We start from the raw sequence: 23,549 nt of genomic DNA, 5'->3' as shown, positions 1-23,549 counted from the left end.
GAAGCGACTCAGTTGCACACGGACATTTCTAGATCTTTGGAAACAGCAAGAAATGGGGCTAGCCAGTCTTCAGTTCCCAGTAGAGCTGGAGAAGAGGCTGAAAGCAGAGATGACTCAGGGAGTGGTGAGCAACTCAAGCCTGGAAGAAATCCAAGTGGCTTTATTTTCACATGTTGCTCCAGCTTTTGAGCAATTCTGGGCTGAGGTGAGCAAGGGATTGAGCAGGCACGGTGTGCAGCCCTCCCAGATCCAGGAGGATGGCTGGTCTAGCCTTGAGCCTCTTCTGCACACACTGGCTTCCAAAGTGGCCTTCAAACACCTCAAGAAGAGAGAAGCCAAGGCCACATCAGCTGCTGTGGCCAAGCCCAACCTGGATGACAAAGACACTCTCAGTCGCTCCCTTCAAGCTGCTGCCAAGGGCTGGCCAACCCTGGAGATGCTCCATTTCCTCAACCACCTGCAGGTGCATGGTCCTGCCATGCTGGAGAATGGCCTGCGATTCCAGCTGGAGGTGCAAAAGTTCAAAAATGCTCATTGCAGTGGTCCCAACAGGGCCTTCCTGCAGAGGAAGGTTCGAGTGATCCGGGACTGTTTCCTCCTCTCCAAGCTGGAGCCCAAGCTGCAGGTATGCCTTAGGCAAGGACAGAGGGGGCGATAGAGCAAGGGGCTCTGGTGATCAAGCTAGAGGTGAAAGAAGGATGAGCAGAAAAGAGAGTCTTGCTCTCTGGTGGCAGCAGTTAGTAGGATGGGGGGAGAGGGCTATTTCCCACTGGATGGGACACTGCGGTGAACAACATTAAGCAGACTCCCTTGCTTGTTGGCTTAGTCTGGGGTAGCACCCTGAGCTGTTGCACCTCCACTTCTAAGAAATCCAAGCAGCTACTGATGCTGCAGTGGAGGTCAAACTGGCCTGGAGGCAGCTGGGCTGCTCAGGACCAGCCTCATCCCCCATGGCATTTTGCTGTTGCAAAGTGACCCCCCCCAGCTTGAGCATATCTTTTGGCTGATCCTGCAGGTGGCCGTGGATGCGGAGAAGCTGGAGAGGGCTGTGCGGGCGATTGAGCGCTCCCTGCTCAAGGATGCGCCTCTACCGCCTCCAGGGCTGTTTGACGAGCTGTGGGACTCGGTCTTCAGCAGCCTCCTGCCATACTGGGCTGCCTTCCGGAAAGCCTGGCTGCAGAGGTCACCCGAGGGTGCCCACAGACCTCCTGGTAGGATTGTCACACAGATACCCCTATTCTGCTTCAGGAGCCCTATAACCCTTACTGGCTAGCATGCATACAGCAAAGGTTGTGGCAAGCCCATGTTCAATTACAGCTGTCACATAACTGATACCCTCTTGTTCCCCAAATTACTTGGGACTGGCTGCGGGATCCTTCAGCCTTTCCTTAATGCCTTTGCTTAGGGGGAGGTAAGGGCAGGTAGGGGGCATATTTCTCCCTGTAGGGCTGAGTCTGTCAGTCTCAGAGTGGGGAGCACACTCAGAATGCCTACTTTCCCCACAGGACACAGGAGGGGGAGAGGAGGGCTGGTGTGGTCACACTGGGCAAGCGAAAACAAGAAGCCAGGTCTGTGTTGCTCACTCACTGAGCCAGTCTCCTCCCACAGTGCTGAGAACCCAACAGCTCCTGCAGCAGAGACGGGCCTCCTTTGAAAGGCCCCAAAGCCCTCTGCCACCGGTCCAGTTGCCTCTTTTGCAGCAGCCCTTGGCTGTCCAGAGGAATGTTCAGGGCTTGACTTACACCTTCTCCATCAGTAAAGGCATTACTTTGAAGGTCAGTGCACGGACTCCTTCATCTAAACAGATGGGCAGAAGTTTACAGGAGGGTCAGCAGCTTTTAAGCTAAAAAACAGGCCAAAGGGGGTTAATTCTGTAAGGCTGCTGCTGGCAAGCTCAGGAACTGCTTTTGGAGTATGATGCAAGAGCAGTTCAACCCAGCATTCGTCTCCTCCTCCTCACACCTACTCTCCAATATTGAAAAGAGACATCATCTCAGTAGCAGCTATTAATATAGTAATATGAATGCACACAAAAGCATTTTGGGAAAGCTTCTTCTCAATTAGCTATAGCATCCTTTTCCCTCCCCCTGTCCAGTACTGCCATGAGGTGAAACACAGCAGCCACTTAATACGGGGCACTAACAGCGCTTTTGAACAATGGCATGAAATGTCCCACTCTGCCCTGCCTTGTTATTTGTGCACCATCTCCAACAACCCTGCAGCCTTGTCACAAGATCCCTCAATTGCTCATCTGGATGTTCCAACTCTCTCCCCTTCACACAGGTTCCCAGCAGAGACATTACAAGCACCAGCAGCACCTCTGACTCCAAAAATGGAAAGAGGTCACTGACACCGCAGCTCCCACCTCTTCCCACAGCACCGGTGCTCTTTTGAAGAGGACAGCAAGCGCTCTGTATTCCAGCACTAAAGACTCTTTGTTAGCAAGGGGAAAGGCAATGAGATGGTGGCTGAGGGAACAGAAAAGCTCTGGGAGAGCACTGAGCTGCTCTACCATAGGGTAAGGAAACAGGCCAAAGGACAATCTGTGCTGAGCAGCAACCTGCTCTACTGGGTGGGTGATGAAATGGCTTGTGCTACCTCTTGGCAGCAAAGGCAAATACCAAGGCACCTCAACTCACAGTCCCTAAAAAGCCCTGTTTTAACTGCCCTGGCTGGAAGGAGATTTTACTGAAACAGATAGCCTGAGGCAACTGTCTGTATCCTAGCTGCAATTGTAGAAGCTGTCAGTTCTTTGGGGAAGCACAGGCAGACAGTTGGGAGCATTGCCAGCCCCTGAAGGTTCAACTCCATTCCTTCTGCTTTCAAGACCTCTTGTTAACATCAGGCACTTGCACAGGTGCAAGATCCTGCCCTCTGCAGAACCAACATCTTGGCACTTAGCAGAGGTGTAGGAGCAGCCTTAAACTTTGGGGATCACAAGGGAAGTTTTGGGGTGGACCACCACTGAGACAAGGAAGAAAACTCATTTTTCTTAATCAGAACTGTATGTTCACCTCCAGTTTTCCCCAACTGAGCAGCTCAGTGAAGAGGTAATGGAAAGGAAGCTCTGTTCACAGAAACTATCACCTTCTACCCCTCGTACAGGCAGCTAAGAGGGTTGGCAGGTCTCCAATTAGGAGATTGGACCATTTCCTACTACATCCTCTTGACTTATGGCATCACTCCATAACTAAATGAAGACCAATCTAGATCAAGCAACAGGCAAACACATTAGTCTACAGAGCCTGCCTTACAAACCTGTGCTGCACGTATTGCCAATGCATGGGAGCAGTGCTGTGCCCCATGGCTGAAGGGCTGATTACTCCCGAGGCCTGTATGCGAGGCTTAGTTCTGTCCTGGCTACAGGGCATTGTGCCAACCGTCTCTCCTTTAATCACTTCTGGTCTGCTCTCAGCTACCAAAAACTCCTTGCATCAGTCTGCCAAGGCCACTCAAAATCACCTTCCTGACATGTCACTCTCACCACAGGGGGGTTGCCTTCTACGTATTATCAAACCACTTCCCTTTGCACACTACTAACTTATCTTCTGACTCTTTGTTGCCCATTTCCTGCCCCCAGCCATCACCATCACTCTGCTTCCTCTCCTCCCCCCACCCCTCGAAGCATGTAGCTACTGACTCCTCCTCCACAGTGCTAGGCAAACCTACCCACTCACAAAATTGGTCCCTGCCCAGCCACTGTTACTGCTCCCATGGTGAAACCTGCTCGTGTCATTACCCATCACACTTTCAGATCAGCTAACTGTGAACTTTGCAGGCCAGACAGCATCTCTTTATTTAGGCCAATGTAGCAACTAAAATAATAGAGATTTGGCCAGGCGTTATCCTGAGATTTCTTCATCAGTTGAGTTTGCTGGGGCTGCTATTGGTCATGAAAAACAACCAGTTTATGAGGGAGATCTATTCTCCTCTACGCTACTGCTGTCCTGCTGTGGGGAGTTCCACACTAAAACGCAGTGATGACAACAGTACCTGCACCCCAAAATTGCTAGATATGTATCAGCACCTACCTAAAGCCTGCTGTGAAAGAAGTCAGAAGGCAGTATGAAAAGGAGTTACGAGAGGAAGGGAGAAATGAGGATAAAAGGTGAAGGCTGGGATGATTTTTTTCCCTCTGTGCAAGGATGGCTTTAGCACTATTGCATAGCCTAACAAGCATATGCTGAAAAGGTTAAGCCCACAGACAGGGGGACTTCTCTTCCCATTTCTAAATTATAATAGCATTTTTATCAGAGAGTGGCGGTCCTGAATTCTGCAGTTGGATGGGACTGCTTAGACAAGAGTGGGTACTGACTGATGGGGCTGCAGAGAGAGAGCTCCTCTGCCAGAACAGAGCAGAAAAGAAGATGTAGCAAACAAGAAACATCAGGGAATCAACCACTCTCTATCCTTTAATAACTTTGGGACAGCACTGGCCAACTGTCAGTGTCCTCATAGAGCCTCCTGGCTCTGCTCTTATGGCAGGAGCCACACTGTTTCAGAAGACAGACCTATTCTGGCAGCTTGTCCTTTCCAAGGCTCAGTTCCAACATGTGATAGGAACGGGCAGCATCACTTAGTCAGTGGAATCAGGAAAGAGCAGGTGCTCTGCTGATCCCTGCTGGCCACAAGCCAAGAGCCCCAATACAGTGGTGCAGCAGTCTTCAGTAGAGGAGCTGCTAAACCTTCCAGCTCAATGGAGTACAATATGTGCTGTGCATCAAATGTCCATATAGCTTACAGCTCATTGCATACAGCTGTCCTGCCACCAATGCATCACACTTATTTCAGAGTTTACTCTGAGCAAACTCCCTTGCAGCAGTCAGGGCTCCTTGCATGCCTTTGGCATTTCCACTGCCCTTAGCGACAACACAAGAACCTCCTGCCTTGCCTTCCATCTGCATGCAGACAGCCGTGGCCCAGTCAGCAGCGGAGAACATAGGGAGGCAATTCTGTGGAGAAACAGAGCAGTGTCATTTGGACTATGGGTCACTCTGAAGGCCAGATAAAGAAAGATAAGTGCTTTCTCTTCTCATCCAACCTGAGTCCTTGTTACATGAGGCACTCATGACTGGCAGGACTGCAAAAACTGAGCTTACATGTTAATGCTGTGTCCTGCTCATGGGCAAATACGTCCCTGAGGATCCAGGGATATCTGTGCCCAGCAGAGACAGAAAGGGTATCTGATTCCAGTATGGTCATCTCAGGTCCTAACTCTCTCTATATGATTACCCAGCAACACTTGAAAAAATCCCAGGAAAAGCCTCAGCTGGGACCTCTCTTTCCAAGAAAGAGAAGTGGGCCTGGTCCCCCTTTGCAGGCAGGTTCCTCACCTCTCTGGTAGGGCTGTGCTTACCTTGGACACCTGACATGCACAGAGCACCTCACCAGAAGCTTGAGGGCTAAGCAGCAGAACTGATGTGCCAGGAGACTTGTCACATAGCTGGTTCACTACCTTCATTAGGATCTAGGAGAGGCACAGTTAGGAAGGGTCAGGCAGATCCCTACGTGCAGCAGAAAAGATGCCCAGCATCTCTTTTTTCTCATATGGAGCACCTGAAGTACTGCTGGGCCAAAAGGTTACTCACAGAGAGGGAGTCAGTTGGGACAGTATCAATGATGACAGGTTGGTTGCAATGTTTTGCCAGCAGGCTTTGTGCCTTCTCTGCAGCCTGCAGGAGGAAACACAGCACTTGAAGGACTACATGTGGCATAGGGTGGGCTGCATTGGGATATACACATGCAACATATGTACGGAAGGAATGGAGGTGCTGCTCTGGGGGACAGAGGGCAGATGTGTGTTGAGAGAGGCCAGAGTAAAACTGCAGACTGAAATCTCCAGGTGGAGACCTGTATAACCCTCCTTCCTCAAAAGTGAGCCTGATGAACCCCTTTCAAAAGTGGAATAGACTGTGACCCATTTGGTCCTTGGCCTCTCTCCTGTGCCTAACGTTGCCATATATCTCAAGTAGGCTTCTGAGGCAAAATGCGTGTACTTTAAGAAAAGCTAGTTCTTACTGAGAACACTAAATCACCAATAAGCATTCTCAAATGAATTTAAATATAATCATGTCAATTGGCAAGACACAGAAATGTAGTAGGAAGCCAGAGCAATATCCACAGAATTGGAAGAAAGGCTCTGTCTTGCAGACCTGTCTTACTGCATGACCTTGTAAAGCCTATTTTCTCAGAATTGTACCTGATCTTCTCCATCTATAAACAGGGAAGTGATGGTTATCTGTCTGTCTGCCAAAAGTGCTGATATAGGGCTATTCATCTTCACAGGCAGAGAGACGGGGGATTTTACAGGTTCTGAAAGGCCAGTCATTCATTGCACTTTAAACAACAGTCTGAGTTAAGGTCAGTTAAATCAAGCCAACCCAGGGCCTGGGTTACACTGTGGGCGATTACAGCTAATTTCCCCTGCCCTCCAATGAGATCATAGTGACTGAGTTGCTGTGCAGTGTGACAGAGACACCAGGTTCTCTGGTGTAAGCTGCATGCTGTTCTTAACAGGCTGCAGTGAATGTGCTGCTGCCACAATACCTGCTGCATCTCCAGTTTCTTGATAGCTGTGTTGGCTGTTCGTTGAAGTGCTTTGAGAATGGTCTGTAGTTCTTTTCTTTGCCACTGGGGCATTGCAGTGCTAGCCACCACCTGAAAGACAATCTGCTGTGTAAGGACACTAAACTGTACCTAGAAATAAACTGCTAGTTCTCTGGGAGGTCCAACTGGAGCATAACCTCTTCCCATACCCTCCTTTAGCTCTGCACGATCTGGCTAGCCAGCCATGGCTGCACGTGGCTTTCTCTTTTCAGCTGGGCATCTAAAGCCTGGAGAAAAACCTGGGAACCCTTCTTAACTGTTACCCTCCCACGGTCCCTCTAGCATTAGGACCCCTGTAACAGAGGCACCTAGATGCAGGTTGAAATCTTTCTGGCCAAAGAGATGCTGGTAGCTAGTAAATTCCTCTTGCTAGGGACCACAATGAGATGTGAACTTAGCAGGGAAGAAGGGATGTGACCCATAGAGCCTATGTTGGGATCTTTCTGCACAGGAATATAATCCTTACTTTGGTCAGCTGGCCCACTTCTTTGGAGAGGTTCTGCACCTCAGGGACAGAGGTGCTCTCCTGCTTCATTCTTATAGAGACAGAGTCCACTTCCATAGCCAAGCAGTGGCCCATTTCCCGGGCCTGGAGAGAGAGAGAGAGAGAATGCTTCAAATACAGCAATAGAAAGAATGGACAAGGATACAGAAAGTGGAGATACTGCAGGGTCATAATCATTCAAGTACTCTCAGTATTCAACAGGAAAACACCTAGAAAAAGAGGTTTTAAGAATGACTGTCCCCTAGAGATACCAGCTTTAAGAATGACTCTCTAGATCTGTAACCTTTGCTAGATGGTCACACTCCATGGACCAAGTTGCCTAGCAGTTACATTTACTCAGTATCTATCTCACACCAAATCATCAGTAATTCAACGAGAAAAAGTTATAGAGCACCCATAAGTAACTGGGGCTCCTTTCTCTAGCAAATGCATTCTTGAAACTAAAGAGAGATGGTTCTCCCCAACACCATTAACAAAATAGTAAATGCAATTTTCCCTCCATGATTGCCGTTATACTTTGGACCTATACTGCCAGACCTTTGTGCCCATGATAGTCCTGGGAGATTTTATATCAGGAGAGCAGAACGCCTGAAAGAAAGTTGTGGAGATTGGAGAGGATCCTAGCCAGGATACATATCCCTAGCTCCAATCACTCCCTTTTACCTCCACCCTCTCTTATCTGATTTAGACACTCTCGGGAGCTCTTTAGGTCAGCACTTCCAGCAAAGCAGGCAGATGTGCCCTGCAGCCTTTCATTCCTCTGCAGCAAGAAGGGCCTTGTGAAGAACACAGATGTGCAGCAGCCAGCCAGCCAAAGGGCAACATGTTTGCTGGGGTGGACCAAAGCCCACAGTTCCACTGGGGAGCAAGTCACTCTCCTCAGACTGCACCCCAAAAGAAGCAGGCAAGGCTTTCAGGCCCCCAACCCTTCCAGATATTCAAGAAGAGAGATTGCACAGACACAGTAATAGGTTGCTTACTCTTTATACAGATACAGCCAGACGAGGATCACAGCTTAGCAGGAGAAAAAGCCTAAAGCAGCAAAAGGGCTGTAAGACTAAGGCCAGAGCCTTGTTAGAATACAGGGCAAATCCAACTGTGATAAGCAGAAGGTGAAACCAAGGCACAAAGGATCATGCCTTTAAACACCTACCTAGGGGCTGCAATTTACAGGCCAGAGGCTTCTTGATATTGTGTGTCAAGTTCTCATCTTAGAAAAGGGGGTCTGAAGGGAAGAATGAAGCCAGGAGTCCAGGGTAGGGGTTACTGGAGGTGTATAGCAAAGTATATCAGCAGAGCTTGGCCCAAGAGTAAAGGAGAAAGCTGGACAAGATGTTGCAAGGAGTGCTCCAGGATACAAACTGCCTAAGTGGGAACCTACAAAGTTGGGTCCTACTGGCATAACCCTGACATAGGGCAAATCTCAGTCCTTTTTTCTCACCTGTTTGGCTTGTCCCCCTGTCACTGCAATGACACGGCTAATCCCTTTAGCCAGCTGACGCTCACTGATAATGGCAAGATCCTCCATCCCTCCTGTTTGTAGTAGATGCCTGCAAAGCGAGCAGAGAACAGGAAGGGAAACAAGCTTCTCTGTGAGAACAGAAATCAGGAAACCTACTTTCCTTTTAGATGTGTCCCAAGTTCAGCACCCTCTGCCCAGACCCAACAGCTTCAATTCTTTCCTACCTCTAAAATCCTTACAGAACCCCTGTCAGGCAAGAGACAGTGGAGTTGAGGCTAGTTCAAAGGAGCTGTGCTACCTGCCCAGCAGGCTGCTGTCAAACAGCACATAACAGCCAAGTTCTGCTTTGCATTCCTTTCCTTCAGCAGTGAGATGCATTGGGATTTCTCTCTTCTACTCAGCTCCTGCTAAAACTTGTAGAAAGTCACTTCTTCTACAACTCCATCCCTCCTCTGTCAGGCCAGCTCACAGACCAGCCAGTAGAATCCAGTCACAGGGCAGAAGATGTGACTGACAACCTTACTTCTTGGTTATCTAACACTGCATATGAAAAAAAAACTACAGTGTCTCAGGTCCTCTGTTACCACAACCAAAGATGGCATACAGCTTCACTAAAATTGATCATCTCCACTCCCATTCAGTTCCTTGTTCCACTACTCCCACAAGAAGACTGCACTCATGATTAGAAACTTGCTCATTTCCAGCTACATCTGTTCTAAGACGATTTTTTCCTGTTTTGTCTTGTGCCAGCATTGCCTTAAGATTGATTCACTCTTCTACTCTCATTAGTGCTAAAAGCAGAGAAGAGCTAAGATCATTAATTAAGATAATCAGTTAAAATGGTTTCAAGTTATCTGATCAACTGTTCCACAGTCTCCTGCTTGGTCCTCAGCCTTCCTGCAAAACAGAAGCCCTGTAACTCCATTTGGTGTGGTAAGGCACACATCCCTTTTCACTCTGCTGGAGTCCTCTGGCTCCAGGTGAGGTGTGCTACTTCCCCCTTTCCCTTCCCTCAGCCCAACCTCTCTGTAAGCAGCATATAAGGCTAATTAAGCATGTGCCCACCCAAATATACCTTACAGCTGGTATGCAAATATGACAAGTCAACCACCTAACCCATAAATAGGAGGCAGCCCAGAGCCCATTGAGCTCTCCTGTGCAGCAGCCAGCTGCACAGTAGAATCTCCTCTTGAGCAAGGATGTCTGTCAAGGTCAATCTCCTCAAGGTCAGGAGATTCCTTACTCATGAAAGATCTCCAGCAAGTGACTAATAGCACACCTAAACTTTGCTAAGTTACATCTGTGATTGACTGTGCATATAATCCTTTAGACAAACTGTTGACCAAATCTGGGACTAAGATTGGATCAAGCTGTACCCAGACTCTTGAGAAGGGGTTTGGAAAGCAAGGGGGTCCATTCTGAACTTCATGGCTCAACAGGAGTGTCTCCTTGACACTTTTTTCTGACCCTGTCCTCCATGCATTAAATAACCAAGTGTACCTTGCCATTGAGTCTTGTTAAATCATCGTCTTATCTCAATAAAACATATTGCTGCTTCTCTCTTATGAGTGAAGTGCATCACTCATCCATGACAGTAGGTTTCAGACAATGAAACAAGGAATAATGCTTTGTATTTCTCTCATGCTTTTTCATCCTGGAATTTCTAAAACTTCAAAACCAGCCTACCCTATCACCACTAAATCTTTCAGGTAAGGAAACCAAGTGGCACAGGAACAGGGACTGGAGCTTGGAATAATGTCTCTGCCTCATCCATCAGTGCTCGTTCTTCTTCCTCAGCTTGTATACAGGCCTTGTAGGGCATACAGAAATCCTCTTGCAAGCCTAGTCCTGGGATCAGAGTAGGAGGCAACTCTGAAGAATCACAAAGATGCAGTCACCCACAAACATGCCTTCTGACTGTAGGTAGGGAAAGTCACTTACGTCCCACAGCAGAGCTCCACAGAGGTGTGCTTTGCAGCTTCAGAGTCATGGATCAGCACACTTTCCACAGGAACACCCAGGGACACTATCCTTACTGGATCTGGATACTCCTGACAGAGGAGACAGATCAGCAGCAAATAGTGTAGTTCTTCAGAGACACCTGAAGACTAGCCCCATGGCCTCACGTCCCTGCCTCACTATCTTGGGCCCTCCCCAAGAGGCAGGGGCAGCACCACTGCTCCCCCCACAAACACCTTTTTTCCCTCAAGAAAGAAACCACCAGCTTGACACTACAAGCTCTTGATCCAGAGAAATGAGTAGAAAGCCTGTGCATCACTAGCACCCACATGATACGACAGTGCTCCTGAGAGTCTTATCTCCCTTCTATTTCCCCTCCCGAGCTTTAGAAGCCAATTCTCTTGCAGAAACCTGTTGCTTCAGCATCTCTTAGGATGCAGCTGATTCCTACTGAGGGATAAGGCTCAGGAAGACATTCCCTGCCCTCCTGTCTTACCTGATCCACAGAGCGAAGTCCCTGGACTCTTCTGGCTAGTGTGAGAGGGACCTCAGCCATGTGCACAACCTCATTTCGTTTAATCACCTCCTGGACCACTTGCTCCACTTGCTGCAGCTGCTCCATGGTCACAGGGCCCTGGGGAAGGAAATTGGCTGCCTTCAGGGGAAGTTTCTGAAGAGGCACAGAACCAAGCAGGGAGAACTGGTGCTATGGCCCCAGGCAACTCATCTTGGACAAACCACTTGTCCTCTGTGTCTCATCTTCCCTAACTGTAGAAGGGAATTGTGAGCATCATGGCCCTCCCACTCCCTCCTGCAATAGGGAAAGCAATAAGGATTATTAACCCAAGGGCATCAACCGAATTCTTCGAGATAGATGCCGCCATAAGTGACAGGTTAGCAGGACCAGTGCTCAGCCTGCCCTGACAGCTTTCAATTCCCAAGCCCTCCCACTTGGATTACCAACAGATACCAGACACATCCCAGCATGTGCCATACTCAAGCTGTGAGTCTCTCAGAGACTACCCAGGTCAGCTCCACATCCACTAGCCCTGTTAAGTTCCTTCCTCTCTGCCCCCCATCCTTTCTTTCAGTAGGCCCTCCTCAGACCCAGGTCAGTACAAAGCTGAGCCCATCACCTCTAGAGGACTAAGTTTTATTTCTCAGACAAAACTTGACTTGTCTCAAAAGGATTCACTATGGTGAGTGTAGAAAAATCCCTGAGAAGATGGCCAGTCCCAAGATGCTAGTTCTGCCAAGGCCCACCAGAAGTCCAGGGTCACCTTGGTATTGAAGTCAAAGCGCAGCCGCTCCGCTGTCACATGGGACCCTCGTTGCTCTGTGTGGTCTCCCAGGACACGGCGGAGTGCAAAACTCAGCAGGTGGGTAGCCGTGTGGTTGGTCATGCAGGCCAGCCGCTGTGCCTGAAAGCACAGACAGGTTGGTAGTGAGTGCTGGAAGGTTTCTACGATTGTGGGGAGCAGGTGATGGGTTGGAGAGGTAAGAGAAAGGCTGCATGTGAGGGGGTGGGAGGAGACAAGGAAAAAGAATAGGCAGCACAGCTAGTAGACAGATCTGCCCTGTGACACAAGTTCATCCCGCTTCTTTCCCCATGGGATCAGCTCTGTAAAACAGGAAAGGGCAGGCCAGATACCTTGCAACAGATCCAAAACTCCTAGAAGATTATGGACAGAGACATTTGTGAGCTCTCTCTCCTGCCTCACATTGTAATGAAGAGCAGTCTCAGGAGCACAAGAGACAAAGCTCTGCTGTGCCCAGGTTACTCAGGGCATTGCAAGACTCTCAAAACAAGGCTGGAAAAGGCTTAAGAGCAAACGAGCCATCACCTCATCCACAAAGAGCTGCACTTGGTCCCCAACACGCAGATTTTCCATAGCAGTGACCTCATGGATCACATAACCACCACAGAGATGAACTGATTCCACTGGGAAGAGCACATCCTGGACAAAGAGACACACAAGGGCACGTTAGGACACAGGGAACATCCAAAGAGCAGTACTAGTGCCTGCATCACCCCACTGGGAAACATGACCCATGCTGGTCTCTAGAAGAGAGGGAAGTGGTGGGAAAAGCAAGGACAAACTTCTTGTCAATGCAACCAGAGTGCTTCAGCCATTCCTAGTGTCCAGTTAGCCACTGCACAACCTGTCAAGTCTGCCAGCTTTCAGTGCAGAGGCAGCAAAATCAACTATGCCAATGAATTTTCTAGACAAGGATACTTGTCCATGAGAACACAGACAGCAACAGCCAATGCACCTGTCCTAGGTATCTGAGGAATCACTTCTGCCTCATTGGGCTGGCAAGATAAACTCACTCCCCCCTTCAGCTTGGGAGAAGTTCTGAGCAAGACACTATTCCATTTTGCAAGGCTAAAAAGGCAGTATCAATGCCTAGATGTGATTCTCAAGAGATAGTGTGGGAGGGAGCTAAAACTGTATCCCATGTAACTTCCTATAAGAGGGTCAAAACGCTCTCTCTGGCAGGGTAGAAAAAACACGCTGCAGAGCTGGGGGGTGTGGGTCCTCCTTGATGCTTTTGGGAGGGATAAGAACTTTTGCACTAGGTTGCTGGTTTGGCACCTCTTGCAGTTCTCCAGGACTGGCCAGATACAAGTTACTCAGCTGGTAGAGTTTCTGATCACTGATTGCCTTCTCTCTGCATTATCATCCTAGCTGGAAAGAGGGCAACATATTGAAGGGAGGCACAAGAAGACTTTTTAAAGCCTTCTCCGTAAGAATAAATTGCAAAGCCCTGAGACTATCAGAGCAACAGATCCACCTCTGAGAAGGTGTTGCTGCTTTCCCTTGCCCCAACGAACCCTGAAGCAAAGCCAAAGGAATTGCCCACACACTGCAGCTTGCAAATTAATATAGCAAGAGTCCATCATTTGGGAAAGTTTACTTGACCTCAGGAACTATGGCTACCTTGGATTTAGTCAAAGGGCCTCACCTGCTGTCCCAAGCGCATCAGGTAGCCCCGGTCAGAGTTTTGTCCACCCTGCTCTGCATAGAAATTAGTCCGATCCAGGATGACACCACAGCGTTGTCCTGCCCCAACCTCCTCCTGGAGAGACTGATCTCTGTACAGCATCAGGACAGTGGCCTGGCATGGACTGAACTCTGCCAAGGGCAAGAAGATAGCAGCCATTAGTGTGCGCATCCCATCAGATCACAACAAGGGAGGCACCACTTTCATGTGCCAATCCTGCCAATATCCAGTCTACACTGAAAGCCAGGACTTTCCTTTGCCCTAGTAGGACAAACAAATCTATCAGCAGAAAGGACAAAGGATCTATTATTTGGAATAAAGTCCCAAAATAGCACAGTCATCTCTTGCTTAACCAGGGATAGACCTTCTGGGTAGTGGTTAACCAGGCTGCCAAAGCAGGGATGCCCAGTCCAGTTCCACATGAGTCCACTTGAGAAAGATGAAGCATAGACATGTCTGTATGGTGCTACACTGCATGCCTGGCCACCTTGACTCCCTTCTACAATGAGAAGACTGGCTTGGTGAATAAGGGAAGACAAGAGATGCCACTTTCCTTGACTTAGAAAGGTTTTGATAGACCCTCCTGTAGTACCCTTGTAGCCAAATTAGGGAAATATGAACAGGGCAGGTAGATTACTCTAAGCTGGCTGAATAACTAGCTGCACAATTGGGCTCAAAGACTTGAAAGTGCTCAATGGCTCAAAGTTCAACTGATACTCAGTTACCAGTAGAGCTACTCAGCAGTTGATATTGAGGACCACACTGTTGAACATCTTCATTAACGACTGTCCCTGATGGGATGAGATGCACCCCCCTTCTGTGTGGATGTTAACAAACTGGTAGAGGTAGGTTGATAGGCTGGAGAGTAGAGCTGCCTTTCAGAGGAATCTCAACGGCCTACAAAAACTATGTGATGTTCAACAAAGGCTACATGAATGTCACCTGGATTGAAAGCAGCTTTCAGAAAAAGACCTGGGGGTCTTCAGGAACAAGTTGGACATGGGTCAACAGGGTGGCCTTGCAGCAAGGAATGTTGACTGCATACTGGACTGTATGAATGAAAGTGTAGTCAGCAGGTCAAGGAAAGTGACTACACCCCTCTGTCTGCCACCTGTGATATGACAGTACTGGGTAGTTTTTGGCTCTCCAGTACAAGACAGACACTGAAATAAAGGAGCGAATCCAGCAGATGGCCACCAAGATGGTCAGGAGGCTGCAGCACATGACATGCAAGGACAGACTGAGAGAACAAGGTTTGTTCAGCCTGAAGAACAGAAAGTAAAGGGAAGATCTTAGTGGGAGAATATAGAGAAACTGGAGCCAGATTCCCAGAGATGCAGAGCAAAAGGATCATGGGTGACTGAGCCAAATTCCCATGCAGGAAATTTATGCTTGGACACAAGCAAAAAAATTTTCACAGTAAGAGTAATAAAGGCAAGTGGGGGGTAACGATAAGAAAAGTGATAAAGAGCTGGAATAGGGCCCAGAGAAGCAGAAAACTTGACTGGACAAAGCCCTGAACAATCTGATCCGATTAGGAAGCTGATGCTCTTTGAGCAGGAGATCAGATCTCCAGAGATTCCCTCTAACTTGAATTATTCTATGATTCAGTGACTAAGCAGGTGAAACAGTGCTAGCTTGCAGATTTCAGCCAATGTCACTGCTGGACTTTTTTTTTCCCATTATGCTCTTGTTGTAATATATACAGTTTGAGCTACCTCACTTTCTGCATAATGTGGGTTGCCACCAGCACAGTGGGTAAGGGAGAGCTGGCTGTACACGGCTATTTCTAATTGTTTGTGACAGCCACACCATCTCCTACTCTCTGTAGTTTTAGCTTCATACTTTCCCTAGAGCATCAGTATCCCATTACCCAAAATGATAAGAAAACTGCACTGGCATCTACTGGCCTGCCACAGAAATACTGAGTGCAAGGCCTTAGACAACTACTCAAACTCTCAGCAGCCTCTCTGTTCTCCCTAGCACTCACACTCCTGATTGTCAGGGAAAGGCTTGGCATTCACCTCCAGTAGAAATCAACAGAGCACTGTTTAGCATTGTGCACAGTAAGACCAACTCAGAGCTCACAGCCTTGCCACCAGCTTAGGGCCTTCCTGGGGACACATCACCAGCAGCAAAATCAGCATTTACCTTGGGATCACAGGTAGGGCACAGAAAAGACACAGCAGCAAGACTGGTTTGAACCACAGGGCACATGCCTTCCTGCAGGCATGAGGTTAGGAAGTAAGAGCAGTCTCATGAGAGTCTCTTCCAGTACCCTAAGGTAGAGCCTGCCCTATGGATGGGACGAGCCACTTACCATACTGCCCATGCTGCCCAAGTGTGTAGGCGTATTTTGGTGAATCATCAGTAACAGGCACACTGTTGCTCTGCAGCTGAGCCAATGAGTGCACATCGAGATGCACATCTGCACCCTCCAGCTGTTCTGCCTGCAGGCCATGAGCCTTCCGCTACAGTGGAGAAAAGGCACAGTCAAGATGAGAGGTATCTTAGGTGCATCCAAACCAATAGCTGGAGCTTTAAGGCTAAAAACTCCTTCCACCTTCCTGGATAAGGCTCACTTATAGCTGTGCTGCTGCAAGCTTCTATTAAACCAATCTCACTCCCTCTAACCCACAAGAACTCAATGTCACCCTGTGCTAGCCTTGAGGCAGGCCATAAGCAACTGCTAACACAATCAAACCTCCCTGAACAGCTTGCTATATAGCTCCAAAACTTCCAGTACAGCAAGGCCTTGATCTGATCACTCAACAGGGTCTGGCAGCGTGAGTCTCCCAACACCAAAGAGACTGAGGGGAGTACATTAACTCTTGAGAAATCACTTGCTATTTTGGACGTCTAAGCTGGCCCTGCTTTGAGTGGGGAGCTAGACCAGGTAACTGCAAGAGGTTCCTCCTAATCAATACTGTTCTATGATAATTCCCACTCAAGCAATGGTAAAAATTGTAAAACACTTCTAGAATCTGCAGAGGAATCACCAACCAATGCTTTCAGCCCCAAGCCCAAAAGTGAAAGCATGGTGTTATAATCGCGATGATCAGACCCACTTCTACTTCAGGGAAAGGGTGCCCTAGCGCTGGGGTGCATCTGAAGAGCCCCAGCAGTGAGACGAATTCTGCTTCTTTGCCCACAGGACAGAGGACAAGCTCCAAATTCTCACTCTAATCAGCAGAGTGTCCCTCTTACCTTGGCATCTTCCAGAACAAGTTCATCAAAAGCAGCTGAATCCAAGCGGATCCCCTTTTCTTCAAGCATCAAGTCAATCAAATCCAGAGGGAACCCCAAATTCCCATAGAGAGACCAGGCTACTTCAGCTGCAGGACCGAAAGGAGCACAAACTCTCTGTAGTTACTGAAAGCGGAAGTATCTCCAGAGTCATTCAGATGGGATCAATCTAGTGTATGCTCTGGTAACTGCGTTCACCTATGCTATGCACAACTGCATCGGTAATGGGGAAGGGAAGAGCAGTCACACAGTCCCTCTCACAGGGGATTGAGTACACCACACTCAGTGGTGTGCCAGAGCCCCTTCTCTGCTAAAACTCAGGGCAGCACATCTGGATAAGCTGCTCTGAGTCCTAAGCTACTTCTTCCAGCTCTGTACTTGTAAGAAGCCAGTTAAATGGTAAATAAAGCAGCAAGGGATGTTTCTAGCTTTTTGATGCCTAGTTGGTGGTGAGAACAAAGTACTTGGAAATAATCACAATCAGGAGACTAGAGCAACATCTGGCATTGGAATGTTCACTACTGGAACGTCATTGAACACATGTGGGGGAGGCAGGCAGACATTCACCAGAGTTTTGACTGTGATGCCTGTAAGAACTTGGATCAAGCCATCTTCAAGTACAGCCAGGCAGAAGACAGAGACTTACCTGGGAAATACGTGGAGGGCTCCATCTGCTGCACTGTCCGCTCAATGATACGCCTCCCACGCTCAAGGGAGGACAGAAAAGCAGCCTCGTTCTCATTGATGATATCCGCAATCTCCTCAAGGAACAGAAGGGTTAGCTGTAACACTTCAGAGAGCTCCTCAGCTCAGCTCTGGTATCACTAGGCTACTTGCTAAGTTGAGCTCAAAGCAGCCAAGTGGGTGTCTAACAGGTGCTACATCTACTTGAACCAGCCTTTTTCTTCTGTAAGTATCCATCACAATATGGTTCTGATGTGCTATAAGACAGTGCTAAACCCATTGTATCTTCTGACACCCTGTCACCCTTCCTGTGAAGGGAACATTGACCATCTACATGGGGGAAGCTCAATGATGACTAATGTGCCCTGCAGAAATTCTTGCCTGCAACCCAATTAAAACTGCAAGACTAGAACAGCCAGAGAAATTGCTCATCACAGTTGCTGTCAGTAGAAGCAAGCACGGAGCAGCCTGTAAATTAGTTATTCTGACTAACCTTAAACCTCCAATCCACTGGGAGAAAGGGTACCCATGCTAGGACAGGCTGTACTTCCATTTGACAAAAGAGCTGCCCTAGTTTTGTCAGAACAACAGCTCTTATACCAGGACAAGAAGCCCCTGTCAGGATCTCATATAGCTCCCATATGGGGAAATCTGCCAGAGGTACTTCTTGGTCCCAGGTAGTGCATGATACACACACATGCCCAGCACATCTCAGCCTACCCATGAGAACCCAGCAATGGAGGAGGCAGGGCAGACCCCTCCAATTAAGTCCCAGAGCAGGCCCCGCTCCTGCCTCCAAAAGCAGCATTTAAGAAAGAAGACAAGAAAGAGGGTTCTCTCTAGGGGATCCCACACTGCTCACCTGGTCCATGTTCTTCCTCAGTTCTGGATAGGCATCTCCCTGTAGAGTTAGCCTCACAGTTAGTGATAACAACATCCACAGCAGCTTCCTCAGGGGATCTCACAGCATGCCACACGCATTATAGAGGTTTCTCAGGCAAGTGAGAATACATTCTGAGCACCACTGCACAGACTCAGAGACAGCATCACAGAGGGAGAATCACACATAGAGTTACAGCTGCCATCTCCTGGCTGTCTCCCTGTGACCCTCCCCTGCTAGCCTCTACACAAAATCTCTGCGGCAGTCACATCAATTTACAAAGGATAAGGAAGCAGTTTCTTTTAGGAGGCTGTTAGTAATCTCAGGGACCAATTTCAGGTGGCTTTAACCAGATATGACTATGTGGTAAGCACTGCCTTTGGGAAACAGCAGCATACACACACCTACACACATACTTGTGCTGAGTGTGCCACAGATCACACTAGACCCCTTTCCTCCAATCACAAGCGATCAAGATACACAAGAGAGTTTTACTGTAGCAACGCACAGCGCCACACTCTCCTAGAGCTCCTTCCCATCACAGGCTGTCTCTTGACAGTGCATAGGAAAGGCACATGGGGATGAATACGTCCTGTGCGAAACTCTTCCTCCTCAAGGCAGCAGATCTTACTCACCAGCACGTCCACCACAGTAGGCACCAGGGAGGCTAGGAGCCCAGGTGGGGCATGGAGGACTTCAGAGCAAAAGCGGACAGCCCTGCGCAGGATCCGACGCAGCACCAGTCTGAAAGCAGGGCAGGATTCCTTAGACAGCCATGTGAGCATTACAGCCTCGCTCCTACATCCAGCTCCTCACTGGCCTGATCTATCAATGTGTCAACTGCATCCTACACTTTACATCTATCTAGGGATGACCCTGAGGATCTTGAATGCCTCCAGGCCCTCTCCTTCCTCTCTCTACACAGCTCACCCACTCCCTGTCTTTGACCCACTCCAGAACCTCTCCCATACAGCTGCTCATATTCCCTTTTCCCTTTCCTTTCTGGATCTAATTCCATCTACCCTCTGTCCTTACTCTGCTCCAGACAGGCCTGGGTAGATGCCGTCAGTGATGCACACGCACAAAGTACGCACGTGATCTGCTACCACACGGTAGGCCATGTTCACAGCCCCAACGTCAGCCTCCCCAACCAGACCTTGGTATCTGGGCCCCCCGCAGCCCTAGGAGAGAAAGCAGGGAGATAAATTAGCAGCAGTGAATGGCTGTGGAAAAGTTGTAATGTAAACCAGCCAGCTACACACTTCACTTTTATGCTTGTCAACTGCCTCTGAACCTATGATGTAAGACGTACTCATAAAACCTTTTGAGAACATTACAGATCAAGACTTTTGTGCCTAAGAGATATCAACCAACTCCCTGGCCTTGAGGTATTTAACAGACCCTGGGAGAAACATGGATCACCAGTGCTGTTATCCCAGTGGATTCCCAGTCTGGCCTTTTCCCCAGCTTCTCAAGAATGCTGCTGTGGGCCTGGCCAGACATACCTCTTGTCTTAAAATCCTGTACGGTAATAACGTGTAGAGAAGGCTCTATTATGGTACCAGTCAAGCACTCTGCATTCATGGGGCTTTAGTTTAACTGTGACTCACTCTGAGCAGCAGCATTATTACCTTGTGAATGGCATCCAGAATGGGAGTGAAGAGATCTGTGTCATAGTTGGAACGCTTGTTCTGCAGAACTGTCACCAGCCTTTCCAAGCCCATTCCTGTATCCACATGGTGCTGGGGCAAGAGAAGTAAATTCCCCTCCACCTCTCTGTTAGCACACCAGAATAAAAAAAAAAGGCAAAAGTGAAGCAGAGTTCAGTCCAAAGCCAAAGAACATGAGGAGCGGGCGATTTATAGGGGATGGGAGAGTGACAGAGGGTGGAAATAGTGCTGGGGCAGGTGATCGAAAAGACAGGACTAACAGCAGCCTGGGGTGGCACTGCTAAACAGCCAGGCTCTGGCCATCAGATAGTCAGGACATACTGTAATGTAAGGGAAAAGGCCTGCCCTGAACAAGGGCCTAAGCCCTTCTACTCCTTCTAGAAGTTTTTCTGTGCTGCTGCAGACCTAAAGGAATATCTGAGATGAAGCAGTGAAGGAAAAGAGGCAGAACAGGGCGAGGAAGGACTTCAGAAACATGGCAAAGGCAGCTCATGGGCTACAGTGAACACATCTCCATTGCTTTCCCTTTGATCCTGTATTGCCACCTCCTGGAAAGCAGTGAGATTTCTGAGAAAATGATTACAGTTTTGATGTCAGAGAAGGGAAAGGCTCCAGGGCTTGGACTGGATACCCAGTACCTGCTATACTGCATGAAGACTAGGTTCCAGATCTCCACTACATCGGGGCTGCCCTGGTTCACCAGTGCTGCAGCATTTCTGCCACCACCCACATGGTCATAGTGGATCTCCGTGCATGGACCACAAGGACCTGTGTCTCCCATCTCCCAGAAGTTGTCCTTCAATGGGAAAGGAAGCACATGGTGGGCAGGCACCCTGGAAAGGCAAACAGCAGGGATGGTAGGACTGAGGCATGCACACAAAATACAGATTAGCCTAAATTACAGAGAAACTCGGAGACATGATCCTTTCTGACTGCTACAAACTCAGTACGCAAACACATCAGGATTCACCTGCTTCTGTTCACAAGAAATTAAATGCCTTAGCAGGGATAAGTTGCACAAAAACAGATAGATTCTACTCATTGCTCAGCATGGCTAGCAAGCTCAGTTTTTCTCCTTCTGATGGACGACCCGGTCTCTGTTGGTTCCATGCAGTTCACTTTTCTCTCTGGAGGTTATTCCAGCAGAGCAGGACACCAACATGGCATAGAAGTAACAGCCTTTGGCTCAAAGTCCACGTACAGCCTGGAACAAGCTCCCAAAGTACATCAGTGCTTTCTGCAGTGGCTTCATCTTCAGGCTGAGATGGCCATTGCTAGCTTTGAGAAGAGAAAGCAATCTCCACAGCTCATGACAGAGAGGATGTATCCACACAAAGGAGGATAAGTGGGAGCAGCATTACTGCACATGAAACAGAGATCACCACCTCACTTCATCCAGGTCAGACGCATCCTAAAGAACGCAGCTCCTCATCTGAACAACAGCTTAAAGATGAAGTACCTCAGGGTGCTCAGAGTTCAGCTGACTTTTAACAGCCCAAACAAAGCAGAAAGCAAATGAGTTTAAAGCTCAATTTTTGGCACCTACATCTGACTCCCATGAACTGAAGAGCAAGTGAGAGACTACGGAGACTGAAGCATCACTGCTTGCTGTTCAGAACCTCTTCTCTCACACAACTTACCCCAGGCACAGCCATATGTCCCTGCACTCTTCATCTGCATTCAGCCCCAGTGAAGAGTCTCCGCCAAAATAGGTGACATACAGACGATCTTTGGGGATCTCGTAGACCTCTGTCAAGAGCTCCCAGGCCATGCTACATGCTTCCTTCTGAATAGGAAGGGAACACAGAGGAAGCACAGTAATCCAAGGCATGAAAGGAGACATGAAGGTTCTTTACAATGCGAGTCAAACACCAAAGAACCTAATTTCAATTTTTCTGTCCCTTTGCAATTTTAAGGCACATGCCAGAAAGCATGATGGGGATAAGGCCAGTGAGACAGTTCTTCTCAAATAGCTGTGGAAAATTATGACCTTCTTAAATCTTCGAGAGGCCTTCAGAATCACAGCATGGCCCACACTCACCTGTTTACCAACACAGCCACATGGATTATTTTTGTTCCATGAAGAATTGTGTTTACTATCAAAAAAAATAGTGTTATCTTTCTCTGCTTTTCAAACTTTCTAATAACAAACAAAATGAACTGGAAACCTTCCTTCAGCCACATGAAATGGTCAACACCAGCACTTACACAGGCAGCTTTGGAAGGTTTGAGCGCTTTGAGAGAAATACGTTCTCTGCAGGGCACATTTAGTGATTCAGCATACCAACTGACCACCTCTGCTTCAGGCCACAGAGCTTCCGACAGGGAATTCAGAGCTTGCCAAAGCCTTGTGCAGCTATTTCTGTGGTGCTACAGCACAAACATAATGCTGTAAAAGCAAAACCGCATCTCCCCCTTGAGAGGGTTGATTCTTATTGCCTCACCTTAAAGTAATCTCCAAAGGACCAGTTCCCCAGCATCTCAAAGAAGGTGTGATGGTAAGTATCTCGGCCCACGTCCTCCAAGTCATTGTGCTTCCCTCCAGCACGCACGCACTTCTGGCTGTTCACCACCCTCTTGTACCGCGCTAGCTCGCTCCGGGGATGCACTGTGCCCAGGAATATGGGCTTAAACTAGAAATCAAGGCAGAGAGACCTCTCTTGTTTCTAGATACCACCCAGCACAGCAGGCTTATGACTGGGACTCCTGAAATACAGATATAGAGCTACAAGCAGAAGAGATGTATGAGAAGATGGGAGAGGTGTGAGGCGACAAGGACATACAAGAGCCGATCACGCCACAGGAGACCTCTGTGAAAAGGGCTTTCCTGCTCAAGATAAACTGCATTCTCTGAGGAAGAGCAGCTCCCGGGAAGCCCGCCCAGGGGACCTGCAGGGAAGGGCCCCAGCCGGGGGGACAGCTGCAGCCCTCGGCCGGACACAGGCGGCGGGCGAGGCCCGGCGGCGCGGAGAGCCGGGGGCCGCATCGCCCCTCGCAGCCGGTCCGCGGTGGGGGGAGCACCTGGTTCATGCCCGCGTTGACGAAGAGGAGGCGCGGGTCCCCGCGGGGCCGCACGGGGGCCGAGGGCAGGCGGCAGTGGCCATGGCGCTCCTGGAAGAAGCGGAGGAAGGCGGCGCGGACCTGCCCGGCCGTCGGGCCACCGGTGCCCCAGCGGCGGGGGCTGCAGCCCCAGGGCCAGGCCACGGCCAGCAGCAGGCGGCGCCGCAGCCGCCCGGCTGCCGCCATTTTGGCCGAGGGCGGAAGGAGGACGAGGGTGGCTTCAGGAAGGGCACCGAGAAGGGCGGAAGAAGCAGGGCCAGTGCAGGGGCCGATGGGATCGAGGGGGACCGCAGCTGGCCTCCGCCGCTGCAGGGAGTAGGGGTTACTCCTCGGCTGCGCTCGGTGTGCATACGCCGGGGCCGGCTCGGGACAGCTGCCAGCCCGCCGCCCGGGACTCAAGTAGCCCCCGATTGCAGCGGCTCCCGCTCCCAAGCCCGTGGGGCGCTCCGTGGGAGGACCCGCGCCAACGGC

General features: G+C 49.2%; 1 protein-coding gene across 1 annotated transcript; it reads right to left on the bottom strand.

The window, feature by feature from the left end:
* Positions 1–4,386: 4,386 nt before the first annotated feature.
* AARS2 (alanyl-tRNA synthetase 2, mitochondrial) lies at positions 4,387–23,264 on the bottom strand. The gene is made up of 22 exons (XM_062571982.1): positions 23,040–23,264; positions 22,463–22,651; positions 21,659–21,804; positions 20,657–20,851; positions 19,980–20,124; positions 19,384–19,529; positions 18,984–19,092; positions 18,331–18,369; positions 17,431–17,542; positions 16,746–16,873; positions 15,859–16,009; positions 13,500–13,669; positions 12,377–12,490; positions 11,813–11,953; positions 11,029–11,166; positions 10,515–10,624; positions 8,553–8,661; positions 7,073–7,195; positions 6,547–6,657; positions 5,589–5,672; positions 5,357–5,467; positions 4,387–4,952 (listed from the first exon to the last, which is right to left on the bottom strand). The coding sequence occupies exons 1-22, from the start codon at positions 23,262–23,264 to the stop codon at positions 4,788–4,790; spliced, it is 2,961 nt and encodes a 986-aa protein (XP_062427966.1). The 3' UTR covers positions 4,387–4,787.
* Between the last annotated feature and the right edge of the window lie 285 nt (positions 23,265–23,549).

Source organism: Rhea pennata, chromosome 3 (assembly GCF_028389875.1).
Source record: "Rhea pennata isolate bPtePen1 chromosome 3, bPtePen1.pri, whole genome shotgun sequence".
NCBI lineage: Eukaryota > Metazoa > Chordata > Aves > Rheiformes > Rheidae > Rhea > Rhea pennata.
The sequence above is the reverse complement of the archived record's forward strand: the minus strand, read 5'-3'. Positions and strand labels throughout refer to the sequence as shown.

Bases quoted from the DNA above. Each gene is read 5' to 3' on its own strand.
- AARS2 (XM_062571982.1), bottom strand. From the start codon at position 23,264: ATGGCGGCAGCCGGGCGGCTGCGGCGCCGCCTGCTGCTGGCCGTGGCC. The intron at 18,370-18,983 runs GTGAGTAAGATC...CTAACTCTACAG, and splicing joins CTACTGTGGTGGACGTGCTG to GGAGATGCCTATCCAGAACT. The intron at 5,673-6,546 runs GTATTGTGGCAG...TTCCTCCTGCAG, and splicing joins AGAAACTGGAGATGCAGCAG to GCTGCAGAGAAGGCACAAAG.